Below are 27,986 nucleotides of genomic sequence, written 5' to 3'. Positions count from 1 at the left end.
AACAACATGATGTAACCTGCATAAGTCGGGGTATTTGACCTATAATAAATAATTACCTTTTTTTAAATGATAATTTGTTATACCGCTGCCAATGCCTATGACTAAGAGGGAGGAGGGGGTATGCGGTGGCGGGTGGTATACGTTGAGCGTCTGGCATATACTTGTTATCAAATACTTCCAGTTTTTTCTTCTTTTTTAATTATTTTTTGGACTGTGACATGTGAAAACTATAACATAACCAGCCTCAGGTCATGTTACAAAATGCAAAAAAAAAATGGAAGTAAAATAGTCCCTCGTATAAACACAAATAGTTATTAGTCACGTGTTCTATGTTATAACATGCGAATCGACTGTCGAGAGGAAGACACACGTGACCAGCTGTCTGATTGCTCATCTAAATTCTTAGTCAAAATACCAACACGAGGATCGACATTGTTACTTCACACACAGTAAAATAAATGAACGCTTTCTGGGACTGTACCAAACTGCGAACTCGCCCTTATTCATGTTGCGGTGGTTCCATTAATTAAAATGAACAATCACACCACAATAGAATAAACAGATAGACAAGTGTGCTATAAAATTGTTCCCTACGCTAAAGACATTGCCATGCATGGCCAATACAGCCCTAAAACCCTTTAGATGCCGTTTTCCTGATGATAGTGATATTTTCTTTGAATATAATATCACAAGAGCAGTCGGGTGGGGTGAATACCCCGTGTCAACCCCAAATATAACATTAAAATGAGGTCTTTATGATATAGCAGAACCTTGTGTGTAGACTTAATTTATTGCCCAAATACTCCTCAGAGTACACCATTTAATGTTTAACATTTTAATTTTCTGGGTGAGGGGGGGGGGGCGCAAGACCACAAGATCCCATATCACGGGAGTCGCTTTCAACGACCAACGGCCAAGCTCCTCCCTGTTGCAATCGTCGATCCGACTCCCACCCAGTGGCGGCGCCAAGGGGGGGGGGGGGGGCTTGGGGGGCTTTAGCCCCCCCCCCACTGAAGTAGTCAGCCCCCCCCCATTAGCCCCCCAACTGAAATAGGCAACAACAAAAAAAACCTCATTGAAACAATATAGCCTACCCAAATTTTGTCAGCCATAACGCAGTGCTACAATGGTCAATGGAAATTTTGATGAATTTTTCACATGATAATAGTCAGTGACTCAGTTGTGGTGCAGGAAGCCCTGTTTTATACAGACTAAAACAGGAGTTGTGTCAGAGAGCGCGATATAATAATTGAGCAAAGGAATTGGATCTTTCACAGCAGGTAATATTTTAGTGATACAAAAACTGTGAATTGGTATCTTCCATTCTAATTTGACTAAACTTACTCACAAAAAAATGCATATTTTTGGAGAAATTTTCAGGTGACAAAAGCCTCGCTAAATGCCACCATTTTGCATGTAGGCCTTTCCAGGATTGGGAAAAATTTCAAAAGGGGAGGGGGCACCCCCTCCCCTTATACCCCACCCCCAGGACGGCGATCACTCAATCTTGTAAGCCAACCAAAAAATTGGCTCAGCCCCCCCTTAGCCTCCCCAACTAAAAATTCCTGGCGCCGCCACTGCTCCCACCCCTCCCCTGGAGAGGATTGTTCAAACTCATTGTAACAGGTTTACTCACAAATAACATTCATTGCTCGTAAAGCCTTGTTGCAATTTCAATACAACTGCCCTATCGAAACATTATATGCTAATTGTATTCATCACAATGATAAGTTTGATATGGTACGATATTTTCAGAAGATTGATTAGACTTGTCACATTGCGGTCTAATTGTCATAGCAATATTAGGCTATGCTTCAGAAAACTATCATCCTATACATAAAATGTTATCAAAGGAAATTAATCATAGGGCGTATCGATGTGTTGATTACCAGGACGATACACCGTTATGCAGCCTGTAGGTGACCCCGTTATACTTTTATTATTAATCTACTTGATGCATATCAAAAACACTCTCTGCATGTAAGGTGTGATTTATTAGCCTTATTCTAAAATGTATGTGGTCTCTAATGGTGTCAGGTTCACGAAATTATCTCATTCTTAGAGTATTAGTATTTCATAAGCATTAAACATAGGATGGAGGGGAGGGGTGGGCGGCTGTCAGGAGACGTTCGTCTGATCCCTCAGCTACCCCCCCCCCCCGTTATTTCAAACAAGAGGATTCATGCAATCCCAAGACGTTGCTAGATCATTTACTTGGATCCATGTTGAGTAAACAGATTGCGAGGCTTAACAAATTTCGAAAATACAACGCGATCCTGAACGTACTATCTTCAATTGGGAGAATAAACAGGGGGGGGGGGGCGTGGATGGTGCATACGAAATTATGTTCATAACAGAGATGCTAAAAGGCTACAAGTTCCTGCTGAGATCGCCTATTGGGAACCGTGAACGTGCGCACCAAAACTCAGCAGAGACCTTCCAATATACAGCTGAGTTTGATTAATTTATCTTACAGAATATATTGCAGTATACTAACTCTGACTAATCGCTCATTTCTCTCTTTTATTTCCTTATATATATATATATATATATATATATATATATATATATATATATATATATATATATATATATGTTAGGTTTCATTTTCTGTAACCCTAGTGAAAAACATGGGGACGGCTTGTACGCATGTCCAACATATATATAAATATATATGCTTCACTGAACGAAAAAGTATATGGAAATAAGTTAAATGGATGGCGCTAGCTTCTTACTCTTATTACAATTTTTATTATTAAGTTCTGTTATGGCCTTTATATTTGTCCTTAGATACAATGCTATATTAGGAATAGCCTCGGTCATTTTATCTTTATTTTCCGTGGACATCACATGGGCTTCACACTTTCCGGTCGAAATGGGTCGTTTGAACCACTGGCTAAAGGCATTGATCAATTCAAGGTTGTCGTATATCAATCTGAATTATATATGCATAATAAAGAAAGTTTTTAGTTCAGTTTAAAAAACATCATAAATTACTTAATAACGCTTATATTGCTAAAAAATAAAAAAGTCGTCACTTTACTCAAACTGTCAGAAATCCTCTAATATGATAGAAGACATATTCGTCTGTTTGATTGTCTTTGTATATCTTTCCAGATGTGGATCTAAAGGTTCCCCCTTCTGCCCCACTCTCCCTTCATTTTCAACGTCACAAAAACCTTCAAAATAATTAGTTGACACAAACTAGAGGGAGAATCTTTACATCCTGAAGTTGTGTGGTTTGCATCAATTCCAGAACTTATATCAGCTTCAAATCAACAGAATGTTGGAGGTAAACGCAGTTATTGTCAACAGTACTAACAATTGATGTATCTCCCTATCTGCTCTGTTGTCTTTTTGCATTTCAAATTTTATTGGGGGAAGGGAATGGGTTGCATGGATATATATATATATATATATATATATATATATATATATATATATATATATATATATATATATATATATAACTTTCTATCATACTTTTTCTTTTGGTGAAAACTGTTGATTTTTCCCGGTTAGATCTACAAACTGTACTTAATTTGATTGATAACTGAATGTACATACTTGATATGTTTACTTCCTTTGCACTCAGTGCTCTTCTCATTGGGTAGTTATAGAGCTTTAACACCGCAAAATGATTTTACAAACCTATACATCGGCCTCCAAAGAATTCCGTTTACTTTAAGCTAGAAAATTGGGGCCACCGTGGTGCATTGGCCGGTGAAATGTGTCTGTTTTATCGAAATAAATTATGACTCTGCTAATTGTATTTATATTAACGACATAGCCTACGTATTGTGTGTTACTGCGTTATATTTCAGCACAATCAGTATATACATCACTATACCGTAAGTGTTAGAATTACATTTACGTGAAAGTATTTCAAATATTCGCATTAATCAAATTTGATATATTTCGAAGGCGCCGTCTTGCTAGATTTAAGTCCTGGAAGATTGTAAATCCCAAGATTGAATTACTATACTGTTGTATAACGAGATATAGCTTACCTAGTTTGGTGAGCAGCTGAGAAAAAAACAAAACAGAACGAAAGAGAGAGCGGTGGGTCGGGAAATCACGTCGCCAGACATTTAGAAGAGGGAGAGGAGAGGAGAGGAGAGGGGAGGGGTGGGGTGGAGAGCATAACGAGAGCAACATTTAGAGGCACAAAATGTGGTACTGCAAGCTGGTGCGATACGCGCCTGCGTGAGCGGGGACAGTGAAGTCATTTTCGGTGTTTGGTCCAGGGACCGCCAAGTCCCTGGTATAGACCTATAACTATAAGTTAGATCGATAATCAGATTCTAAAGCAAGGTTAACTTGTGCTTATTAATACTCTTAAATGTTTGTGAGAGGTTCAAGTGAGGAGTGCATACCAAACCCACCCTGGATCCTCGCCGAAGGTGTCCTTGGCCGGGAGGACTGGTCTATTTCTTCCCCCACTGAATGTAACAATAATAAAGACTGAAACTGCCTCCCCTCCCCCCCCCCCCGATTGATGGTGTTCATGGGAGTTCTCCCTCGCCACCTTGCGCACCACTGATTAGTAACGTATACTTTTCAACTTTATTTTTCAAATAACGACTTTAAAATTAAACTAAGAAAACAATCTGGGCGTTAATATAATGTAAACAAAACGACAGTCATAATATATCTTGCTTAAAGTTTGTCACGGAAGTGTTAAGGCCCGGAAATTGAATAAAACAAAGTTAATGTGGCCCGCAAAAAGAACTTATGTGCACTCCCTCTCCTCTCTTCCCCGGCCTATATCACATACTATAAAGATTCGAAATCGGGCGATTTGTTCTCATTCATGCATCAAGAATTTTCTTTCAGTTCTGTGTTTTTTCGTAAATCAACAAGTTAGAAAACAAACTAGGCAATTTTTTTTTTTTTTAAAAAAGATCAAATTAGAAATTCTGGTTTTCAAGATATTCAGCTATTGAAGTATGCTATATCTCTGAAATGATTACAAAATTGATTATGACGTCATTTCCTAGCGTGGAAGCCTAAATCTTGATGTCATTAGTGTTAGTGTTATAAATTCTACATTCCACAACATTTGCCCATGTTGACTATTTGTGATACATTATTATTTGAGGCTAGTATGTTTTCCTCTTGAGTTTGTGTTGCATCTGTCAGGAACTGACTGGTCTGTATGTAAAACTAGGCTACTCCTTGGTTAGACTAAGTAGCCCAGTCACTTTCATCGATGAATCTCGGAGGTTTATCCTAAATGGTCATTTCTCCAAAATCAATAGTGAAACAGTGATTTTTCAAAGGTCTAGAATATGTCAACATTATATTTGTGCCTTTGGTAAAAGTCATCATTTAAAAACAAAAATTCGTGAAAGCAACTTTGCCACTTTCTAGCTGATATTGATACTTTGAAATCCCCTTATGTAATTGCATGATGTTACTTCTCCCTCTGTAGGTTATACTTGTACAATACGAAATAGCAACAGGTTGTCAGTTTAAACAAGTGAATGATTCATACAGTATAACATGTTATAGTACCTCTTCCACGAATCAGAATAGCCACACTTTAATAATAAGAAGCTCTGAACTTAAAACCTCAATAAAACCCTTAACATTAAGAATTAAAAGCGAGCAGAGCTGAAGAGGAAGTGAAGTTTTCTTCGTCGGTTGCCATGGCAACTTTCCAGTTATACAACTTCTGACGTCATGTAAGTTTGTCTCTAGTATATACAGACTTAATTGTAAGAAACGTGAAAGCAAGGCGTTACCAATGTTGATAAACAGATCTCTAAAAGGATGGTTCTGATTCTTCTCGAAAAATGATACTTTAGTTTATTTAGAACAGTTTACCTCACCTCAAGAAGGGGTTTAACATTCAACAATAATTGTAACAGTCCTGTGTAAGGTTTCCTCGAAATTTTATATTACATCGGTTTAGTTTAAGCGCATAAGGTAGAAAAGATTCCTATAAATTGAAGAGGCTGATCCAGGAGTTGTTTACATGATCGGTTGTATCTTAGATGGTCGCTATAGCCTAAATTTACCCCCCCCCCCCCCTTGTCGAGCGAACTGATCCAGAGAATTACTGCTTCTTCTCGTGCGATATTATTGGACACAAATACGTCAAATCTGCAACCTGCACTAAGGAAGGTCGTAGTATCTATAGGGTGTCTATATATACAAAGGTCTAAATATTAATTTCAATCAGTTGTTTGATAGACTAACTTATTATAAGCATCAACATGATTTTTTTTTCGTAACTTGAATATAAACAACAGAGGGCTCTAGGATGACATTAAATCTATTTATCACCGATTAATATTTTTTAATTCATTACATACATAGGCCTCTGTCGTTTCAGGCCATAGCAGTTTGATATTTCCCATTGTTGAGTTTTTGCTTCATCTTACCTAATGGTCTGTGTAGTAGACTTATATAAGTCCAGTCACATTGATAAATGAACTTCAGTTATTTACAACAACAAAAATTAGTCAAAACTGAAAGTTATACGTTTGTGCCTAACTTCACCCTGTAATGACCCCATCTCAATATTATAATCTATATATAATATCATTGACCATGCAAGTGATTTGGGGGTGGGGGAGGGGGGTGGGGCTAGTTTTTTTACTGCTTGGGTTGTACCGCATATAGAGGCCTACATGCTGCGATTATAGACATGAACGTGTGAAAATAACTGTATGTATTTGACAGATAATCCGTTTACGTCTTAAAAATGGTCTGTGATATTATCAGTGCTCAGTCTCAAAAGTTAAACTTATAGATTCCGCCACAACATATGCGTGTTAATTCTTCTTTGCAATAGAATACGATATATTACTAAATTACAATGGTGCATTTTCTACGAATATGAACCTTCGTCATAATGCTGGTTTTGTCTATTTTTATATTTTTTTATATTTAATTTGTTTATGAACATCAGTTAATATGTGACTTTCTGTACTGAAGGAGCATTTTATTAAAGATTTATTATACTAAAGATAACTTAAATATTTGGATCACTGTTTTTGATTGCCAAAACATTCATAGAAGTTCAGAAACCTAAAAGAAAATGACAGAATTCTGTGAAAATTGAATATTTAATGAGGAAGACGGTGGTTTCCAGCTAACTTTGCATACAGAAAATTTCAACAAATTCATGCATCAATGAACTTCATACGTCAGAATAACCGTTAAAAATACAAGCAATATGAAGGTTTTTTTATTAGTATTGGTTGCAATCGTGATGGGTATGTTAATTGCGTGGTTGGATACAAATCAATTCCTCCCAAAACCCCCCCCCCCCACCGGCCTCCACTGCTCCGGCCTACATGCACTTTTGGTGACATTTTGATTTTGGAAGAGGCAAAATACACCTTTTTCATTTGTCAACCTTTCAAAAGACGTCACAGAAAACATCCTAAATTCCCGTTAGCCAGCCACCCCTATACCTATGGTCATGATAAGCATCAAGGATTAAACATTATGCAAATTAAAACTCAGTTTACTTTGTCAGATGTAAACACCGTTAAAATTTCGACCATAATTACGTAGAAATATACATATATAAAATACACAGTATATAAGTATATTGCGGTATCCCGTAAGATTGTCAATAACACAGGACATCTTCATTAAGAGTTGCTTACAAAAAGGCGTTCTTCCGTAAACATTGACTTTCATAAAAGTCATTAGTAATCCATATTGAATTCTCGAGAAATATGACTACTGTAAGGCAAGGTGGTACCGGTATACTATTTTGCACGTTCTTTGGATAACCTCCATCAGGCTGGCGTAATCAATTACTGTTGTTTACAGCGAAGCAAAACAGGACCTGATGGATAGACAGTAAACGCGTTATCTTTTCGATCAGCGCTATATTAGACATTGTAGTCTATGTGTCATGTGTCGGTTGTTATGAATAAATTCTGGGTGTCGTTAAAACGGTACAGTATAAACCTAAGTGTATGTATGTATGTATGTATATGTGATCTTCCCGCAAGCAGGAACTCGCGAAAGAAGCCATGGAGGCTTGTAGACTCGCAAGCTGACCGAAGCCAATCTCTCGGCACACATCCATTTAACGTCCATATCGGGAAGTTGTTATTGAACAACACCCTTGCCAGACGACACACATTGCTGTCGGCGGGGAATCGAACCGGGGATCTCATGACTGGGAGACGCCGGCGTTAACCACTAGGCTATACACTCCGCCTAGAGTGTTGTATGACATATCAATGAGTGTTGTATGACATATCAATGAGATTCTAGCTATTCTAGAAGACAACGACTTAGAGGGAAGTGGTGGGGGAGGGGGGGGGACGTGCTTGTGTGCGTATACAGGTGTGTGACAATTGTTATTAGACCCTCGGGGATGGATGGACGGACAAGCAAAATCGGCGGGACGATAGGGGCCTACATCGTATAGGGGAAAATCGGATCAGAGAGGAGGATTGCAAACTCAAACACACAACATTTCGCAGTCTGAGCTAATTGTGAGCATTGATATCTCCGTCGCACAGCTATCTGAAATAGGTTCGAACGTCCAACATTCATAAATATATCTGCTTTTATGTAGGTCCTTTACAGTGGCGGCCGGATCCAGGATTTATCGGAAGAGGGGGACCGACAGACAAATATCGGTACATACCGAAATTACTACCGACATAGTCGGGGTGTTATTAAGAAAGAAATGGGTAAAACGTAAGGAATTCACGCGCACAAATTGTATTAAGTTATTATATGTACTTTGTTTAAAAAAATGTTTCTAAGGATATATCTAATTTTCAATGTCAACAACAGGTCAAATGGAAAGACCAAGGTTCCCACCCTCCCCCGGGTCCCTTCAAGACTGGATCCGCCCCTCAGTGCAATATATTTTTATGGCAGAGAGACTGTGATCTAAAAACAACAATCAATTGGGCCCTTTCACCAGCCCAATATCCAGCAATAAAAGAACTCATGGTCCTAAACGCCCTTCCAAAATATTGAGATTTAGCTCGCTTCTGAGCACAACCTACCTTAGACCTATAATATGCAAGCATCTTGCTCGCAAACTTACTATACATATTGGATTTGCTTAGGATTATGGAGGGTATAGCTAGTGACCGGCTACTCCCGAGCGCCCCTCCCCCTCCACCCACACCTTATTGCTTTGTTCCATAGATTACCATGAACCAGTCTGTAGTCGTTCCCTCACCTACTAAAATAGGTCCTATAAGCTACCATTCCTGTTTACGTGATGAAATTATCATTGGCGTAGGAAGGTACTTTTGAGTGGGGGGGGGGGGCTGAAGACTGATGGCCGACCTGGGGGAGGGGTCTAAGGGGTTCCCCCTCCCCCTTTGGATTTTTTTTTGCATTTCCAGGTGGCCTCAGATGCAATTTGGTGCAATATAGCACACTTCAACACCCACTCCATTTTGTAAATTTAATTTTGTATTTTCACCTGGCCATAGATGCAATTTGGTGCTCCAAATGAGTTTTTTTTTCTCATTTGGAAATGAAAAAGGGGTTGTCTGACTTGCGAAGCGGGGGGGGGGGGGGGGCGGAATGATACTTCCGCCCCTCCACATTTGTCACCGGGACGGCTGGCGCCCCCAGCCCCCCGGTTCCTACGCCCTTGGAAATTATCCATATTTAGAAGTTTTCTGAATAATAATCTGTTTCATATACAATTGGAATGAGGTCATCACTTTTTATTATTTGGAGGTTTTGGATTATACAAGTTGCTACAATATTTCAATAGTGATCTCCGCTGTGAAATTTCAAGAAATCACAAAGAAAGTAAGAAAGGTGATTGGGAGAGTTGCTTTGTGAACTGGTATTTATGAAAATGTTACTAATTTACTAATTAATTGGAGGAGAGGAGAAAATCAATTCGACGTCTTTTCCAACTGAAAATGAAGGTGGGATTATGGCCTCCCCCATCCCCCCTCTCCTTAACACACGAAAGAAAGAAATGGCACAGTGCCAAACTGACCCCTTTATTTAATGTAAGTTATTGACATGTACTCTCTATACATATTAGCCGAGTATTTATCCTTCCACGCATAAACAATTCAGTTGACGGACAACGCCAAGAAATTAACAATTCATTCGAAAGTTTACTAGATTGACGGCAACTGCTATCTTTTCACTAGTTTTTATTTTTGTTAATCTTTGGTGTTACGTTCAGTTCAGCGTAATAATTGTTGTAAATATTCCATTCTGCTTGATTGAAACATTTTTCAAGGCTGCGTTAACGACTTAATCGATATAAAAAACGCAATGCCCTTTGGGTATTATAACTTCAACAACAGCCTGCGATGAAGAAATATAGAGACCCAACGAGAAAACAATACAAAATGAACAATCAGGGCACTACTTAAAATATGCACAAAAAGACCACAAAAAAGAAGTAAAACCATAGGTTTAATTTGAGGGTATATTCGTAATCTGAAGTCACTTGTAAATATTCCTACTGGCAATATCGCCATATCTGCTTGGTCTAATATACAATTAGTTATCTGAGATTAAAAGAATATGACCTTTAAAAACAAAAGGGATAAACCCACAAACAAATAAAAACTCGGACACAGATAAATAATGACCAACGAATGTTGAATAAGCTTTCCATCAGAAGAAATGGGAGTAGCCTACTGGATTAATTACATTAGACGCGCTTAACGTTTCTCGGTTAGGGAAATTTAGTTGTTTGTTGTTTTGGAACCACGTTCATTTGCATAATCGAAGTAGGAGATTATTACTACAAGATCAGGCGCGGATTCAGGGGTTTGGAGATGCACCTCCACCCCCCCTCCCCCCAACCATAAATAAATGTAAAAGCAGTAATTAACACAAGGTAGTGTGTAAAGCTAATCTTAGACCTAACATATAGTTAAATATGCCCCAAAATGCAACATTTCATGCTTAATGTTATTTTAGGAACTAATTTCCATGTTTGCAGTGAACACGGTATTAACTTGGAATTTGGAATATAGAACACGTTACGAACACTTTCAGGTTGCATTCGGCATGTATACTAACATTTTTGTTATGTGATATTGATGAATAGCGCCATCTTATCGCAGCGCCTTGCAAACTTTGAGGCCCACGAACTTCCATAAGGACTGAAATACCAACCACCACAGCCCTTGCCCTTGAACAAAACGGGTATTGGGGGTTGGAAATTGGTAGTAATCCCTGCCCAAGTCTTGCTAAACTAATGATTCGAGGTTTCGATTACCTTATTACACTGTTCACACGACATAGCTCTTATCATATACATGTCCTGACCCACTATTTGATTTACAATTACACTATGGCATGATAAACACAGGTCAGTCTACTGTACGTGGCAATACACACCCTCCAGAAAAGAAAACAATAAGGGTCTTGTACTTAATGTAATGCAGCCACACACTAAGGATGAAAAGTAATCATGATTCCTACACTGAGATATCATGTTTAAAGGTTTTCAGAGTTTGACCTCTGGTGACCTCAAATGACCTTTGACTGACATCACCAATAACAGGATTCTTGTATTCAATAAGGCAAAACCATATGCCATTGTATGAGAAGTATCCATGATTTCTGCCATAAGATATCATGTTAAAAAGGTTTTCAACATTTGACAACTGGTGACCCAGATGACCTTTGACCTCTACCACAAACTGAGTTCTTCTATTTAAAATAACACATCCACATGCCAAGTTTGAACAGTATTTATGCTTCCTAACTTGTAATCATGTTTACAAAGTTTCCAATATTTGACCTCTGTTGACTTCAATATGGCGCATCCACATGCTACAGTATGTATAAAAAGTACCCATGCTTGCTATCTTGAGATAAAGTGTTTACAATGTTTTCAGTGTTTGACCTCTGGTGACCTGAGATGACCTTTGACCTCCACCAAAAACAATAGAATTCGTCTACTCAATATGACGCATATACATGCTAAGTATCAAAGGTATATATGAAAAGTACCCATGCTTGCTATCATGATGTATCCTGTGTACAAAGTTTTCAGCGTTTGACCTCTGATGACCTCAGATAACCTTTGACCTGCACGAAAAACAATAGGGTTCTTCCTCTCAATATGGGGCATCCACATAGCTTAGTTCTATGACCCTTCTCGGGTTATCGTTTTTACAAGGTTTTCACACCTCTAGTGGCGGCAAATACGATGGCATCAAAATAAAAGTTCTTGATAGTAAACATAGGGTGCTTCAACCTAACAACATGTAACTTTTAAGTTTAACCTGAATGCAAGTTAAAGGGATGACTCAATCACAAGGAAAATCAGTTAGAAAACTTAATGTATTACCCAAAGTCATACAGAAAAAAAAGTAGTTAGAACTAAATAATGAATTACCCTTAACATTCAGGATTTTTCTCAAATCCCTGGGTAATAACTACCCATTGATACAACATCTTGAATATTTTGTAAAACAATACACCCAAATTCTAAGCTTACTGTATATGATTTTTTTGTTAAAAGTTGCTCTGTTTTTCACATTTGTTGAAGTACACATATCTCAAAAAGCGTTCTTACGAAGGAGAATTGACAAATGTTATCAAACATGAAATATGAGTGTACAGAGGTTATTGAAATGTGATCATCCACAGATATAGTAACTTCTACAAACACACGTTTATTTTGACTAGTGCTGTCCACAAACTCCTACTGTACCCCTCCATCATCAAAACCTCATCCTATACCCCCCTACATCCTAATGTGATACCCTTTAGAAACATCCACATGTCAATTGTATGATATTACATAACACCTGGGTACTTGTTTTACTCTAGGCCTACCTCAACTGAGTCTGACGAATAAAGATACTTTTAATGTTACAGATTCTGAGTTCATTTGCCATAGCGTCAAATTCTTCACTGATTTCTTTTGACTATATCATACTTTGCTTAAACATGGCAGTACTGATAACTTGCTACAACAAGAAATAACTCCCTTTCCCTTTATAGTTTGATATGGCTTCCCTCATCATTCTTGTGATATGTTCTTCATTTGGAAACCTCATAATCAGTGTTATGTTATAGGTACATCCAGGGATACAAGAGGGGGGGGGGGGGGATATCCGTCTATTGCTACTACTAGGTGAAAGAAACATGTGTTTCATGTGTGTGCCACTTTCATTTTCTCAGTGAACAATACTTGGACAAACCACTGATGATCTCTGCTGTAGAGTTACAAGAAAGAAATAATCCAGGTGAACCTTTGCGGTGTGCTATAGTCCTCCGGTTATACAAATCACAAAAACTGGTCTAAATCACAAAGTCATGCAGAATTGAGAAGGAAGCCATTTTCCTCATCATTTCCTTGATAGATGTAGATTATTTCACCTCATTGCATCCTACTTTATATCCTACTGTATTCTGCCCGGAAGGTTCGAATCACAGCCTGCTTCACAGATACTGCAAGTATAAAAGCTGTCCTTCGACCTCCAAAACTCAGGATTAAGTACTGAGGTTTCACCAGTTTAAGCTCATGAATAATTCATGAAAGTGTGATTGTATCTGTACTGCCTTCTTCCTGGAGGGACTGGTAGAAATCTCGGACTTTCACTTTTTGAGGAAGAATATCTACCAAAATGGAAGAGAGAATATTTGGTAAGAAGAGATAAGAATATTGCAAAGAAAAAGAATTTGAAAAGGTCAATTGCATACGGGTTGTGCCATGGGTATACGTATGTGGGGGAACTGACAGAACATATGAAGGAACAAATTGCAGAAATACTGAATTTTTTTTCTGATCAATCTGTTTCAATGATGCTAATTCCTGTTTCTAAATTTCCTTCAATATATACTGTATGTTCAAAGCACATTTGAAGAAAATGCTCTAGCTTTCTCATCACAAAGAAAAAGGGTTTGCTTTTCTGCTCTATCTTACATGCTTCTGCACCAGAGATAATACTATATTGATATTGAACAAACCTGTGGGCTTATATATGTTTCATTCCGTTCAGTATAAGAGCACTGCTAGCAAAACTTGAAAAGATACAGTATATATGGTGACATTAAAGGGTGTGAAGACTCGTGCAAAAAGAAAGGTCTCATGCCGGTAATCTGACCTAGTTTCGAATGAGGTGTAACAGAAGTGTTAGACACCACCATTGATCCCAGAAAATACACACACAGCTTGCTACCGTCGGTAATTAGACACTAATGTACAGTCAGTACATACAGCTCTGGTCAATACCCACAGCACAGTGTATAAACAATACAGCGATGGACATCTCAGGTCCAGCTAAAGATAACAAGGTATCACGTTTCATTACTGTCTGCATTTTGTAGCGACACAAACATAACGTCATTTGCAAGCAACAGAAAGTTAACTTTTTCAGATGGCCGCACGCGGTTTGGGGCGAGTCTTCAATGCCTTTAATTAGGTGGCATTGATATGTGGGTTTACCTGAAAGAAACTGAAAGGAATCATGCTCCTCCACCACTTGAGCTAGGCACTTGTATGTGACATCTTTGCCAGTCTTCCTGTGTCCCTCTTGTGACAAGGCATGAACAAACAATTCCTGCATATAAATGAGAAAGACCACGTAAATAAATGATGCACGAATGACCATTCCACCTACAAAGGTCAACAAAGTAATCTTTGAGACTTGTCATTACCAGGCTCCTTAAAATCAGTTTTCTGCTTCATTTTGGAAAGCAACTTTTTGACCACGAATGAAAGAACCAATAACAGTTCTTTCTTGTTATCATTTTAATAGAATTTAGGAAATGTAACAATGGTATTAATTCATGGTTTGATATCAATTTTAATACAAATATTCATGCTAAGTAGGTTAAATGTTCCATAAGACCATGCAAGATAACGTTAGACCTGCACTAACAGTTACTATACTTATCATTAATGCGCTAGTAGTATTACATAGGCCTAGGCCGAAGTATTATGTATATAAATGTTTAGCCTGGAACCTTTTGTCTGCACTACCGTTTTACCGATACCAGTTGTGCGAATCAGTTTCTACTATACGTACTGTTGCTTTTGTGATTAGATGCAGTGATTCCTGGCTTATGACATCGATTTCAGGTGAGCTCTTCATTATTGTACGGATGCGTGCTGTTGGAAGCCCACCAGAGAAAGGCTTCTGTTCTTTTTCGGCTTTAATCATCTTGAATATATAGCGGGAGCCAACGCGAGCTTATTTTAATTTTTGAAACTGAAGGCGATTTTGGGACAGCAGGTTGACCAGATTTCAATGTGCAAATTAGCTGTGCTAGAAAAGCTAGAACAGATTGCGGCGTTGTTCATGCAGTTAATCAGCGAAACAAATAGACGGTTATAGGACAATTCCCCCCTGGACAACTGCACCCGGGACAATATCCCATGAAAACTGCCCGGACAATTGCCCCCCCCAGGACAACTGCCCCCGGACGACTGCCCCCAGGACAACTGCCCCGGACGACTGCCCCCAGAACAACTGCCCCGGACGACTGCCCGCCGGACAACTGCCCCTGGACAACTGTCCCCCGGACAATTGCCCCCGGACTAATACCCCTGGAATATTCGAATCCCTGTAACTGTTATTATTTTGTAGTTATTCTCATATAAGGTGTTTTTATAGACCACGTATACATACACCCAGCTCATATTTAAAGGGACTCCAAGGGCAGCACTGGCCAGTTTTCCTATTAGTTATATTGCTGACAACAGGGAAATTGTGCTGCCGTTTAAAGATGAGGTGGATGCATGTGGTCTATAACCAGACTTGCAGTGCACGAATGCATTGTGGTTTCTTGCTTTTTTTTTTCTTGTTTCTTTAGCTGAAGTAATTACAGCAAATTTGTTGAGCTATTGTGTTGAGAAGGGTTCATCTACACATTATAGGGTATCATGTAATGTTCCAAGTATGAATTCAATACAACTTGTTGTTGTCAAGTTACTATGATTATGAACTTTTCAGAATAATCAAGTTATAAATATGCATGCATATTTATGGGCACATATCAAATTTAACACATCGTCATGTACCCGTTATCTACCAAATCTTTCGTATCAAGCAATATATTTTCATTGCAGCAGTATATCGGTTTCAAGGTTTTTGACGCTTGACTCTCTGTGACCTCATTCATAATAATGAAATGATCACAAAAACAATTCGATAGGGATCTTGTACTCAGTACGGCGCATCTATGTACCAAAGTATGACTGCAATCCAACTTGTAGCCGTTAAGTTACCGTATTTACGATTAAAATGTTACATACATGCACACACGTGTTTGGCTATGCTACCGAGGATTCACACACATAAGTCCTCGGTCAAGAATGGACAGTTCCAAATCGGAAACAGTTTCCGACGTGGTGGAGGTTAAGAGGGTTATAGTGCTGTGGTCGGCATCCCCTTTTCACCATGACCCCCCAAAAAAATTCCTATTTGACAGACTTATGACGTGACTGTGGTAGTGGAGTGAACATTATTTCAAAGGCGAGGGGGGGGGGGGGGGACTTTGTGACTTACTTGTGTAAAGGTAGGGCCAGAGGTGAATGAAGGATTTTAGAAATGAGAGAACATTGTAGGTATAAGGTGATGTTGAAAAGACCGATGGAAGTGTGAGCCATGAAAAGCGGTGGTCTTATTCCTCCTCGACTGTTTATGAAAAAAATCCCACGACTGACTAATAGCAGGTTAGGCGGAGACGACGTGTTTCCTTCTGCCCGCCACTGACTGAAAACACTGCAGTAATTGGTTGTTTAGAGCACGTGTAGTGACCATGGAAAGTCGATATGATTCCGTTGCTTTGCCAACTTACAAATAACAATGAAACCATTTGCCAAACCCGCTTACGACCAATTACAAGGTATGCATAATCATTTAACAAACCCAGTCCGTTAGATTCGTATATATCTCGCTATAAAGGGTTTAATAAAAAATAATTAAAAAATTGTTCGAGTATATTTGCCACTGGTACCGTTACAAATCTCCAGAGTATAATTTAATCAAACACTTTAAATACATCATTGGAGAATGAACGATAATCGAATTAGAAATTGATCAAACATTCTCTACGTAGGCCTATATGAGTTTGAATATTTAACTTTCATAGTTCCATTTTAAATCGTGACCAATCTTATATGTACGAAATCAAACTTATCATCGGGGCAAAAGCGCATATTAGTGGGTAGATCTATGGATTATAGCCTAAATTAGAATACATTGGGAAAGAAATGACATGCGCATTTCATATAACCAATTTATAAATTTTAACCAAGCATCTGATCTTTGTATTCGGTGATTCCCCCAAATTGTAAGTTCAACGTCTACCGAGTATCAGTCGAAATAATTTGAAATTGATCAGAATTAGCACAGCAGTGTACTAAATGAACTTTAATGTTTAGCTACCTAATGATACTATTCGGATGTTTAAATGGAAATAATGTCAGTCTTTATATGTGTGCTATTTGATCATGAATATGCAATGAACCATTTTTAAAAGATCTCTCTTCATTGGTTGGAGTAAACTATAAATTAACCAGTCAAGCTATAGGCCTACGCGTATGATATGTAGCCTACTGCTGTGTTGGAAATTATAATAGTGCCAGCATGCACTAATTATTAATGAAAGGGATTTAATGTTCATTTTAAGAGGGATACATTCCCAAGATCCGAAGTCAATAAAGGTGAAACTTTATATGGAGGACTCCCAGCTAGGGAAGTATGGGATAAAAAAAGAATTGTGAATTCTTAGCCTTTAATACACTTGAGATAAAATGAATATTGCAGAAATGGGCCAAGTGGCATAAATTTCCGCTGAGCTGAAAGTGGCTCATCTGATCCAAAGTTAACTACAAATGTCATCTCCGAAAGAAATAAAGGCGCAACACTGACGCGCAAACGTTTCGGAATATTGAACGAATAAACGGGTATTTACAGTGGCGTAGGAAGGTACTTTTGAGTGGGGGGGGGGGGGGCTGAAGACTGATGGTCGGCCTAGGGGAGGGGTCTAAGGGGAGGGGTGTTCCCCTCCCCTTTGGAAATTTTTGCATTTCCAGGTGGCCTCAGATGCAATTTGGTGCAATATAGCACACTTCAACACCCACTCCATTTTGTAAACTTAATTTTGTATTTTCACCTGGCCTTACATGCAATTTGGTGCTCCAAATGAGATTTTTTTCTCATTTGGAAATGAAAAAGGGGTTTTCTGACCTGCGGAGCGGGGGGGGGGGGGCGGAATGATACTTCCGCCCTCCACATTTTTCACTGGGGGGGGCTGGCGCCCCCAGCCCCCCGGTTCCTACGCCCTTGGGTATTTATAATTAAGAAGAAGAAGAAGAAGAAGAAGATATAGGCGACAAAATGTTTCCCATAGGTGACATTCTTTCTAATGTTGGGGCCGTATATTATATCTGATAACCATCGGCCTGGGCCCAGGCTGGCTTAGACAACATTCGGTCGTGTCTTAGTGACAATTTTTAGTTTCATCTTTATATCTTCAGTAAACTTAAGATGACTTAAAACAGACTCAAAATTAAGTGTTTCTTTTGTATATAAATCTCAATTTTTGAGAAATGACGCTCAACAGCTTGGGTCTACCATTCATCGTACGCCTTATTTTGTTCTCGTATAGGCCTATACTCGAACATGTGGATTATATTTGTACTTGGTTCTTTCCCCGTCTAATAAACAGTACACATAAGTTTTATTGGATCAAAAGGTCGACAATACAATCATGGACAACGTCCTGAATTGTATATCGAAGAGTGTCCATGCCCACAGTAATTTAACAACTATATACGCTGGTGAAGAAATATTTTGGGTCAACTATTGAATGAATGGGTCAATGAAAACCCTTACCAATGAACATGCAACAATTCGCGGGTTCATTGAACCAGTCTGTGATATCAAAACCACGACAAAAACAACTTTATATCAACACCCTAAATATTATGATGATAAGTTTTCCCTCGGGGATCAAAAAAGGTCACACTGTTAAACTGTACACGTTATTGCAAAGCATTCCTTGCTCAATTTAATCACACTGGAAAGGCGTGATTGGTCCTAGATTTACTTTTTTCAATGTTTGACATACAGACTGATATAGACTCTAATAGGAGTATGCCACCATATTTAGTTGCTATTCTGCTTTTGCTTCGTCTGCTGCTGCTTGATACTACTGTTCATTCACTTCCAGTTGGCGGTCAAATCAAACTTGATTGACTTATTGATCTAGTCCGATTTTGGTGTTTCCAGTGAATAAAGACTGTTATTTATACTCGTGAGCTATAGGGGATTTCATATTTGTATGCAGTTTTCTCTGGCAGGACTACTCCGTCCCGTGCCGTTCCGTCCCGTTTAATAAAATTCTTACACGTTCTGTGCGAAAGCACTGTAACCTAGTTAGTAAATTAGGCTACAGATAGGCAACTCGACAGTGTTCTCACACTAGCCTAGCGCATAGCAACGGTTATTATATTATTTATACTACTACTAGTACTGTTCTTGTACTCCTTGGCCTATATGCCACTGTTAGTTATTATTGGCATTTACATAGATAAACACTGACTTTAGTGACCAAAGTCACCAACACGGTCGCCGAAAGAACAAAGCAGCCGTTGTTAAGAAGGCTTAGCTTACCACATTAGGCTACTACAGTACTAGCACTAGCAGACTGTAGCCGAAAGCTGTGCTCTACCGGATTTAGTCTAACGTTAGCCAGCAACAGTTCTGAGCTTAACCCCTACTACTACTACTAGTCTACGAATACTAGTAGTACCATACCAGCATATATCGGTCAATTTCGTCACACTTCAAGTTCAAAGCTATATAGTATTCCAGAAGATGGCTTATTTGTCTGCAGTTGACTATGTTTTGCTTGCTCTGTTCTTGGGTTTATCAGCCTCCATCGGTGTGTACCATGCATTCCGTGGAGGTCGGCAGCGGACAGCTAATGAGTATCTTCTTGCTGATCGGAAAATGAATCCCATACCTGTTACTATGTCAGTAGTGGTTAGTGTGCTCTCATCTGTCACATTCCTGGGAACACCAGCAGATACATACATATATGGACCGCAATACTGGGTTGTGCTCCCAGCAAAAATCATACCAATGGTAATCATTCCACTATCATTTGTGCCAATCTTTTATAAACTGGGAGTAACAAGCATCTACGAATACATTGGTATGCGCTTTGGCCGAGTAGTTCGATTATTTGGAATGCTGATAAACTGTTTGTACCTATTGCTGTATCTGGGTGTGGTGATATACGGACCAGCTCTCGCTCTAAATGCTGTAACTGGTTTGAGTATCGCTGGGTCGACCATCGCTGTGGGTCTTGTCTGCACTTTCTATACCACAATTGGAGGAATCAAAGCTGTCCTTTGGGCAGATGTTTTTCAGGTAAGCTTTTCTTGTAGGAGAAAAGTTCAGCAGGCTCACTGTATTCGATTGGTACAGTAGATCTTATTGGTCATGCAATGAAAATTATACACTAATTTTATGGTCTGTGTGCAATATAGTTATTTTCTTTGACATATATTGTAAACTAGATAAAACACCAAGCCTAAATAGATTATAATGTAGCCTGCTACCCAGGAGTATACAGCGGATTGCACATTGTACATTCATATTCACCAAGCTATATAATTTATATAGTGAATCTAGCTGTAGACTATAGTATTACTAACACTAACATCCCCATTCTTCAGTATTGGGCCAGACAGAACTGTTGAGTAGATTTGGCTCCGCAATGGTGATCACAAGACGTGTTATTAAGCTTGTTGTAATATAGGAGCTATTTCTAGTTTATATTATTCCAAATGTTTCTGATATTTGTGTTATGTTTCACAGAGTATTATCTTCCTGGCTGGTTTCATCCTCACCATCGTTGCTTGCTGTATTCACGTCGGTGGACTTACTGAAGTCTTCAGGATCAATGTTAAAGATGGCAGAGGGACCTTCTTTGATTTCCGTCTTGATCCAAAAATCCGTCATAGCTTCTGGTCGGTCTTCATTGGATTTGGTTTTCTCATGACGTCATACGCTGGGACCAATCAAATCATCGTACAGAGGTATTTGACCTGCAGGTCACTGAGGCAATCTCAGTGGGTGGCAGCAGTGGGAAATTTCTGTATAGGTATTGTCGAAATCATTGCTATTCTTACAGGTTTGTCAATGTACGCTTACTTTGCAGGGTGTGACCCCTTCACCCTCGGAGAAGTACAAAAACCAGATCAACTCATGGCCTACATTATTATAGATATTTTCAATGAATGGCCAGGAGTGTCTGGGTTCTTGATATCAGCAGTGTTCAGTGCTACTCTCAGTACCATCTCGTCGGGTATGAACGCATTCGCAACGCTGTTTGGTCAAGACATCATCAAAGTTGCCTACCCCAATATGTCAGATTTCAAATTCACCCTTATTTTGAAGCTGATATCTGTTATATTTGGACTCCTGACAATCGCAATGGCATTTTTGGCATCATCATTGGGTGGAATCCTTCCCCTCGTTCTCAGCCTTATCGGTATTTTGAATGGTCCCATACTTGGAGTTTTCTCACTTGGGATCTATTTCCCTAGGGCTAATTCGAAAGGCGCACTGGTGGGCATGTTAGCAGCACTGGCCATTGGAATATGGTTGAAAGTAGGCTCCTATGTGTATCCTGCGGTCGTAGACAAACCACCGTTGTTCACCGATCAGTGTCCAAATGCAAACATCACCCTCACTGATCAAGTTGTTTACACAGTGACAGAAGACAAAGATGAAATTGACCCTAACCTTGGTAACATTTATGCCTTATCCTATGCCTACTACACCCCTTTGACATGTTTTATAACCGTGATTGTTGGGCTATTTGTCAGCTTAATTACCCACCCAACTGATCCCAGTAGTCTCAATCCTGATCTTGTCAGTCCAATAGGGGAACTCTTTGCCTGTTGCTTACCAAAGCGGCTAAGAGGGCACATGCCCTGCAGTGTCAGGGAGAATGTAGAAGTTGAGCCACCGCATGAACAAGAAGAGGTTGTGAAAATGGCCAAATTAGATGAATAAATGATAACTTATATATCAAGTTGTATTCTGGCTGCTACCAGAATAACTCAGTTGTTTTTATGAGATTTTATCTACCATATGTGTGGGTGCTGGTTGCAAAATGCAATTTATTTTTATTACTCTATCAGCTTGAAGAGCCTGAAAAATGTATGCACAGTTCTGGACAAATATGTGGTTAGTTTTACAGGGCTGGGTAATATAGTAAGTCGTCCATCTTTGCCCAATCCTTTGCTTTTAAATGTTTGCTAACATGCTATGCAAACATGGGTGTAGGAGCCCAATTTGTTTGAACTTGTTAAACGGAATGCTAACAGTGATACATATCATAACATCATTTTGGACAGAGAAGGAAAGCATGAAGTGCGAACTGTGTCAAAACTCCACAATATCAGATTAGTCGAGCAAGCTTAGAACGTTAGTCCAATTACCCGAGGCTGACTTTTTTTATTACTTTTATTTGTGAAACTACTGACTCTCATCAAACAAGTGTATTGCAGTTTAGTTTTTAAGTTTGCATAATGTTGAAGTTTTATATTTTGCCATTGAATTTTTCAATTTATGTTATTTCTGATAAGCCGACCTACTGTGTGCTAGATTTGCTAGTCCAGTCACTTTGGTTGATGGTACCCATTAAAGGGCTATTTCTGGGGGAAAAAGTAGCTTACAAACATAAAATGGACTACTAGTCTATTACATATGAAGATTAGTCTTTTACCTGCATCATTGTGTAAAAGTGTTTGCCTTTAAATTATCTAACAGCTAATAGTAATATTAATATCGCATTCTCTTTTGAAGAATATACGTAACTATACGCGTCCTTTGTATTTGGTTCGTAAAATGTCAACTCTAATTTCAGTTTAATTTAATGTAAATTAAGCAACATTAAAACACCAATATGAATCAAGCTAACTGTTGAATTTTATCTCCTTACAATTTACGTATACATGATGCGTTGAATTAATCATAGTAATAATAATCAGGCAGTTTTTTTTACAACGCATCAGCAACCATGAATGTGGGAATAGCCCGCAATAATTACAACTTTCATGTCGGGTTGATTTCAGTTCAATATTTTTTATTTTGATGATAATTGTAACCTTTGCATTCGCGATGGCGCGTGTGTGTGTCTGCGTGTGTATATAAGGCTGGTATATTGTGTACAATGCAATTTGTAACACACAGAGTTGTCAACAAGTCCCTAGCTGCAAGTCTCAAGTCAAGTCTCAAGTCTTTACCAGCAAGTCTCAAGTCAAGTCTCAAGTCACCTTGAAAATTTTGAGCGAGTCTCAAGTCAAGTCTCAAGTCTTTGGAGGTCGAGTCAAGTCTCAAGTCCCTATGAGCAAGTCCCAAGTCAAGTCTCAAGTCTTTGAAGTTTGAATACAACGATGCAGGCTACGAATAATGTAACAGTGTTCCAGAAATTATGTGGTATAAATTAAACAGCCGAATAGCAAAACCGGGGCACACGCCACAGAACAAATTACCTCAAAATTTGCTAGCCACTGTTTTATTGAAAAAGGCCAACTTCAGCCAAACAGCAGCCCTGGATGGAATATTCAACCAAGCCAATGGTAGTTATGGTAACGCCTGTAGTCGTCGTTGGGCGCTCGTAATTCGAGCGTACACGAAACCATAATTATTTATTATCGATATCAACTTATGAAGTTATTTAATGATTAGAAAATTGTGAAATACAAACAAGTCTCTAGTAGAAAAACCGAGTCTTTTGAAGGCAAGTCTCAAGTCAAGTCCCAAGTCTTTGCTAACTTTTTGGGCAAGTCTAAAGTCAAGTCCCAAGTCTCTGACAGCCGAGTCTCGAGTCGAGTCTCAAGTCCTAAAATTTGCGACTCGAGTCGGACTCGAGTCCGGGTCCCAGACTCGAGTCCCCAACTCTGGTAACACAAAGACTCCCATAATGAACAAATACAGCTATGGCATAGAATATAGGCCTATATACAGAAGGAAACCAGTGTTTATGAACTTTCAAAATTTAATCCTGTTAAAAAGCAGCCCGTCAGGGATTTGTGATTCTTTCATAGAAATCTACAGGGTGTTAAGGTCACTGGTCACGTGATCTGACTGATTTCAGTATGATACAACAGTTTAAAGTGTCAACAATTATTTAACAGTTCTAAGCCTAGTTTTGTTTTCTTGAAAACTGTGTAATACTGTGTAATAGGCTTTATTGTGTCATATATATGGGTTATTCCATATCAAATCACCACATTTTGGAGTATGTTGTAGTTCGACATCTTTTAAAAATGTTATTGTATTATTGGAACACCAAGAAATAAGCATATCCTGAAAATTTCAGTTGTATTGTATTCCGCAATTTGGCATTTTGGCATTTTCTTGATTTTTGAGGTCTCATTTCTCAGCAATTAAACATCCTACTACCTTTCCATTACAGATGCCTATAGAGTCTATCCCATAGAAAAGGAATATAAAAAATAAGGTTACAAAAACATTGTCGAACTACAACATACTCCAAAACAAATTATGGAATGACCCATAAATATGACACAAATTTGGGAATTTTTGGAGAGGGTGCAGCAACAGCCATCCCTGATTTGAAACGGAATGACCCATATCTTATATGGTAATAACATAGCAGCATTTACGTATTATATGCCTTAAGTTTTATCTTTTGGATATCAAGTCCTATATGTGATACACAGAAAAGAAAGAAGAAACAAAACTAGCCACATCTGAAATTTACTTCGGGAACAGTGAGAAAGATGGCTAACCACTAAAGCTCCTTACAGCAGTGTATGTCTCCTAGTACCTCAAGAAACCAGTGGCCCATTCCTCATTGGTCTCCATTTTCAGTATACTAGTATGTGTGTGTCAGTGCGTTTGTGACGCCCAGCTTGTAAACACGATATTTCAAGATTGGAACATGGGCAGACTTCGTATGTAGTGTGTAGAAGTACTACATTTAATTCAATAAGCCTATTGTTCTTGGTGGAAGTCAAAGGTCATTTGGGGTCACCAGGGGTCAAATTGTAAAAACCTCGTAAACACGATATCTCAAGAAGGGAATCATGGGCAGACCTCATATTTGGTGCGTAGGAGTACCTCATTGTGTAAAAGAAGCCTATTGTTATTGGTGGAGGGCAAAGGTCATTTGGGGTCACCAGGTGACAAATTGTGAAAACCGTGTAATTACGATATCTCAATACTGAAAACTTGGGCCGACCTCTAATTTAGTGTGTGGAAGTACCACATTGAGTTAAAAAAGCGTTGTAAACATGTACACCTTCACTATATGTTACGTCAGATTCATGAAGAAAACTGCTCATGTTACATTATCGAAACCACAATGCATTTTTGCATTCTGATTAGTTCTGTCTTCAGGTACCAGTATAAATATTTAACTAGATGTTCAATCAGTTAACGCCGCGATATTATTAAAAAGAAAATAATTGAAAAAGTAGTTAAAAAATAATAAAAAGTGTATTATTGAGTGGGAAACATGACAGTAAAGTACAGGTGTGGATATTGTATATCGATGTTAGACTATGCAGTTGTCTCTTACATCATTTCATCCCTCATTATGATAAACGGCTCAGTGATTTCTGCCTTCAGGTACCAGTATTAATATTTTAACCGGATCTTCCATCGCGATATAATAAAAGGAAAATAACGCAATTTAAAAGCCGTAAACAAAATAATGAATAGTGTATTCAGAATGCTGTGCAACTGATCAGTTACATCCTACTTCGGATTAATATTGAGTGACAAACATTACAGTAAAGAATCTCAACGAACGCCGTAAGGGCAACAATAACACAATAACCTCCGTCCTCATCCAAGAGCACCGACATAAATATTTCATCACGTGATCATTACGTCATACCTGATTCAGTTCTTACTAAGCTTTATGCATTATTGAGGCTGATTTACCCTGACCGTTTTATATATTGTTTGAGTTTTTTTTTCATTTTATACTAGTCTATATATTTTCGAGGCTGATGCAGGAGGTACCTCCGCACGCGTTAGCTTACACCATAAGTTTGTAAGTACCGGTACGTTGTGTTTTGTATATTTTCATGTAACTGCAAGGAAAGTTATATTAAAATTTAATTCTACACTTAACTTCTCTTTCGCCTACTTTCTCGTCTGCCGATTACTTTCCCACTCCGACAACAAAACCTTAAGAACAAACTACACCTTGTACCTGACTTCCTAACAATATATATATATATATATATATATATATATATATATATATATATATATATATATATATATATATATTTATATATATATATATATATATATATACATATATTTATGTAAATATATATATGTAGATAATTTATATATATATTCATAAATATATACATATATATATATACAAAACTTTACTCCTTATTTGTCAACTATGAGTCATATCTTATTTCCCTGGTTTTCTCTAATTATATATATATATATATATATATTGTAGCGCCGAACTTGGTCCAATGAAATACGCCCTACCCGGCTGCTGTTCATCTGGTCGACTCCCCCCCCCCACATGTCTTTTCTTATCATACTCATATGCGGAAACTTTCCATGGAAATTCCAACAGTGAAAACATGTGAATCAACGACTGACGAGCGCGGCTGTGTCATGAAATGTCGCAAAGCGTAGACTAAGCTCCACAGCCGTCGATTCAAACAATAAAGAAGAGTAAAATCAAAATTAAGGAATACAGTCGTTTTCGTTACACAACCCCCTCTAACAAAAACAAAGCTTCCACGCATTACCTTTCTACTCGAGATATTGCTCCCTCACTCGTCGATAGTAGAACCCATCCTGAACCGCCGTCTCTGTTGTTACCACATACCTCTTCTTCTCGGTCATTCTTACTACTTTCCACCCACAACTGGTGCTTCCTGCCGGTACCTCTCGTGCCTCTCCTATCGCCCTCTTCATGGCTTCGCCGATATCAGTCCTCTGGTCAGCATCGGTGTCCTGTCGGAACAGCCTCGGGTCCGGTCCGTCATTATACCACCATATAGTCATCCCAGTTCGATAAACCATCAAACTGAGAGGGCAGAACGTGTGGTCTTTGTTCAAATTTCGGACGTGAGTCATTTTCAAACGGCACACGCTTTTCAACACGCCATTTTCCCCATTCAAAACTAAAAGGGTTAGATGGCTCTCTGGCGCACTCATCGTGGTGGTTCCGTTCTGGATCACGAGACTGCCAATTACGTCTCTCGAACTGGTCATGGTCACGAGAAGGGTGCACTACTCGGGGCTCTTTCAAACCCAGAAATGGGTTTAAGCCACTTGAATTCAATGTCTGTGGTAATCCCGGTACGTCAGCCTGGGTCTCTCGGGTCTGTTCTCTTGTTCTGTGCTGTACTTAATGGTCTGTACTCCGCTAGGAGTTATCCGACCCAGTGGAACTAAGAACAGCTCATAGTCTGCTCGACCTGCGTGGTTCCCCTGTGTATCACTCGGTAATAGCGGTAATATATATATATATATATATATATATATATATATATATATATATATATAAATATATATATATATATATATATATATTCATATATATTCATAGATATATATAACTAGAAATAAGATATTACTCATAATTGACAAATAAGGGGTATTGTTTGGAAAATAGCCTATATTGGATTTATCGGTCCCCCTGTGACCTCGTCATCAATACTTGGCACTCGAAGTTTCGATAATTAATAATTCTCTTTTCATTAGTTGGAGTGAAACTAGATTAACTGCTGTGTTTGAAATTATGATAGTGCCATCATCCACGATGATCCCGCAAAAATGGTAGTTCCAGTTTCGAGACTTTTTGTACGTACATTTCGGCTTTTCATTTCACGTTGAAGGGAAATATAGTCGTTCCCCAAATGGTGATGGTACTCATAAATTTTAAGCTATATATCAGCCCGCAGCTGAGAAACGCCGACAGTATCACCCATAATCGTAAAATCCCGTGGAGGTAGTATGGCGATGTAACCGCTGAAGCACGGGCTGAGAACTGAT

At 38.6% G+C, this 27,986-nt stretch overlaps 2 protein-coding genes across 2 annotated transcripts; one reads left to right on the top strand and one right to left on the bottom strand.

The window, feature by feature from the left end:
- Positions 1–13,073: 13,073 nt before the first annotated feature.
- LOC139984640 (chromatin accessibility complex protein 1-like) lies at positions 13,074–15,199 on the bottom strand. Its single transcript, XM_071998612.1, has 3 exons — positions 14,973–15,199; positions 14,390–14,504; positions 13,074–13,560 (listed from the first exon to the last, which is right to left on the bottom strand). The coding sequence occupies exons 1-3, from the start codon at positions 15,105–15,107 to the stop codon at positions 13,475–13,477; spliced, it is 336 nt and encodes a 111-aa protein (XP_071854713.1). The 5' UTR covers positions 15,108–15,199; the 3' UTR covers positions 13,074–13,474.
- A 3,839-nt stretch (positions 15,200–19,038) lies between these two features.
- Positions 19,039–26,076, top strand: LOC139984673 (sodium-coupled monocarboxylate transporter 1-like). Its single transcript, XM_071998677.1, has 2 exons — positions 19,039–20,330; positions 20,781–26,076. Exons 1-2 carry the CDS (start codon positions 19,773–19,775, stop codon positions 21,981–21,983), a joined length of 1,761 nt encoding a protein of 586 aa, XP_071854778.1. The 5' UTR covers positions 19,039–19,772; the 3' UTR covers positions 21,984–26,076.
- Positions 26,077–27,986: the final 1,910 nt, after the last annotated feature.

The sequence above is a fragment of the Apostichopus japonicus genome, chromosome 17 (assembly GCF_037975245.1).
Source record: "Apostichopus japonicus isolate 1M-3 chromosome 17, ASM3797524v1, whole genome shotgun sequence".
NCBI classification, from domain to species: Eukaryota; Metazoa; Echinodermata; class Holothuroidea; order Aspidochirotida; family Stichopodidae; genus Apostichopus; species Apostichopus japonicus.
Note: the sequence above shows the minus strand (reverse complement) of the source record. Positions and strands in the feature narration are given on the sequence as shown.

Coding starts and splice junctions, on each gene's coding strand:
- LOC139984640 (XM_071998612.1), bottom strand. CDS start 15,107: ATGATTAAAGCCGAAAAAGAACAGAAGCCTTTCTCTGGTGGGCTTCCA. Junction 14,505..14,972: donor ATCTAATCACAAAAGCAACA/GTACGTATAGTA, acceptor ATTTATATGCAG/GAATTGTTTGTTCATGCCTT. Junction 13,561..14,389: donor TTCCTTTCAGTTTCTTTCAG/GTAAACCCACAT, acceptor CCATTTTGGTAG/ATATTCTTCCTCAAAAAGTG.
- LOC139984673 (XM_071998677.1), top strand. CDS start 19,773: ATGGCTTATTTGTCTGCAGTTGACTATGTTTTGCTTGCTCTGTTCTTG. Junction 20,331..20,780: donor TTTGGGCAGATGTTTTTCAG/GTAAGCTTTTCT, acceptor TATGTTTCACAG/AGTATTATCTTCCTGGCTGG.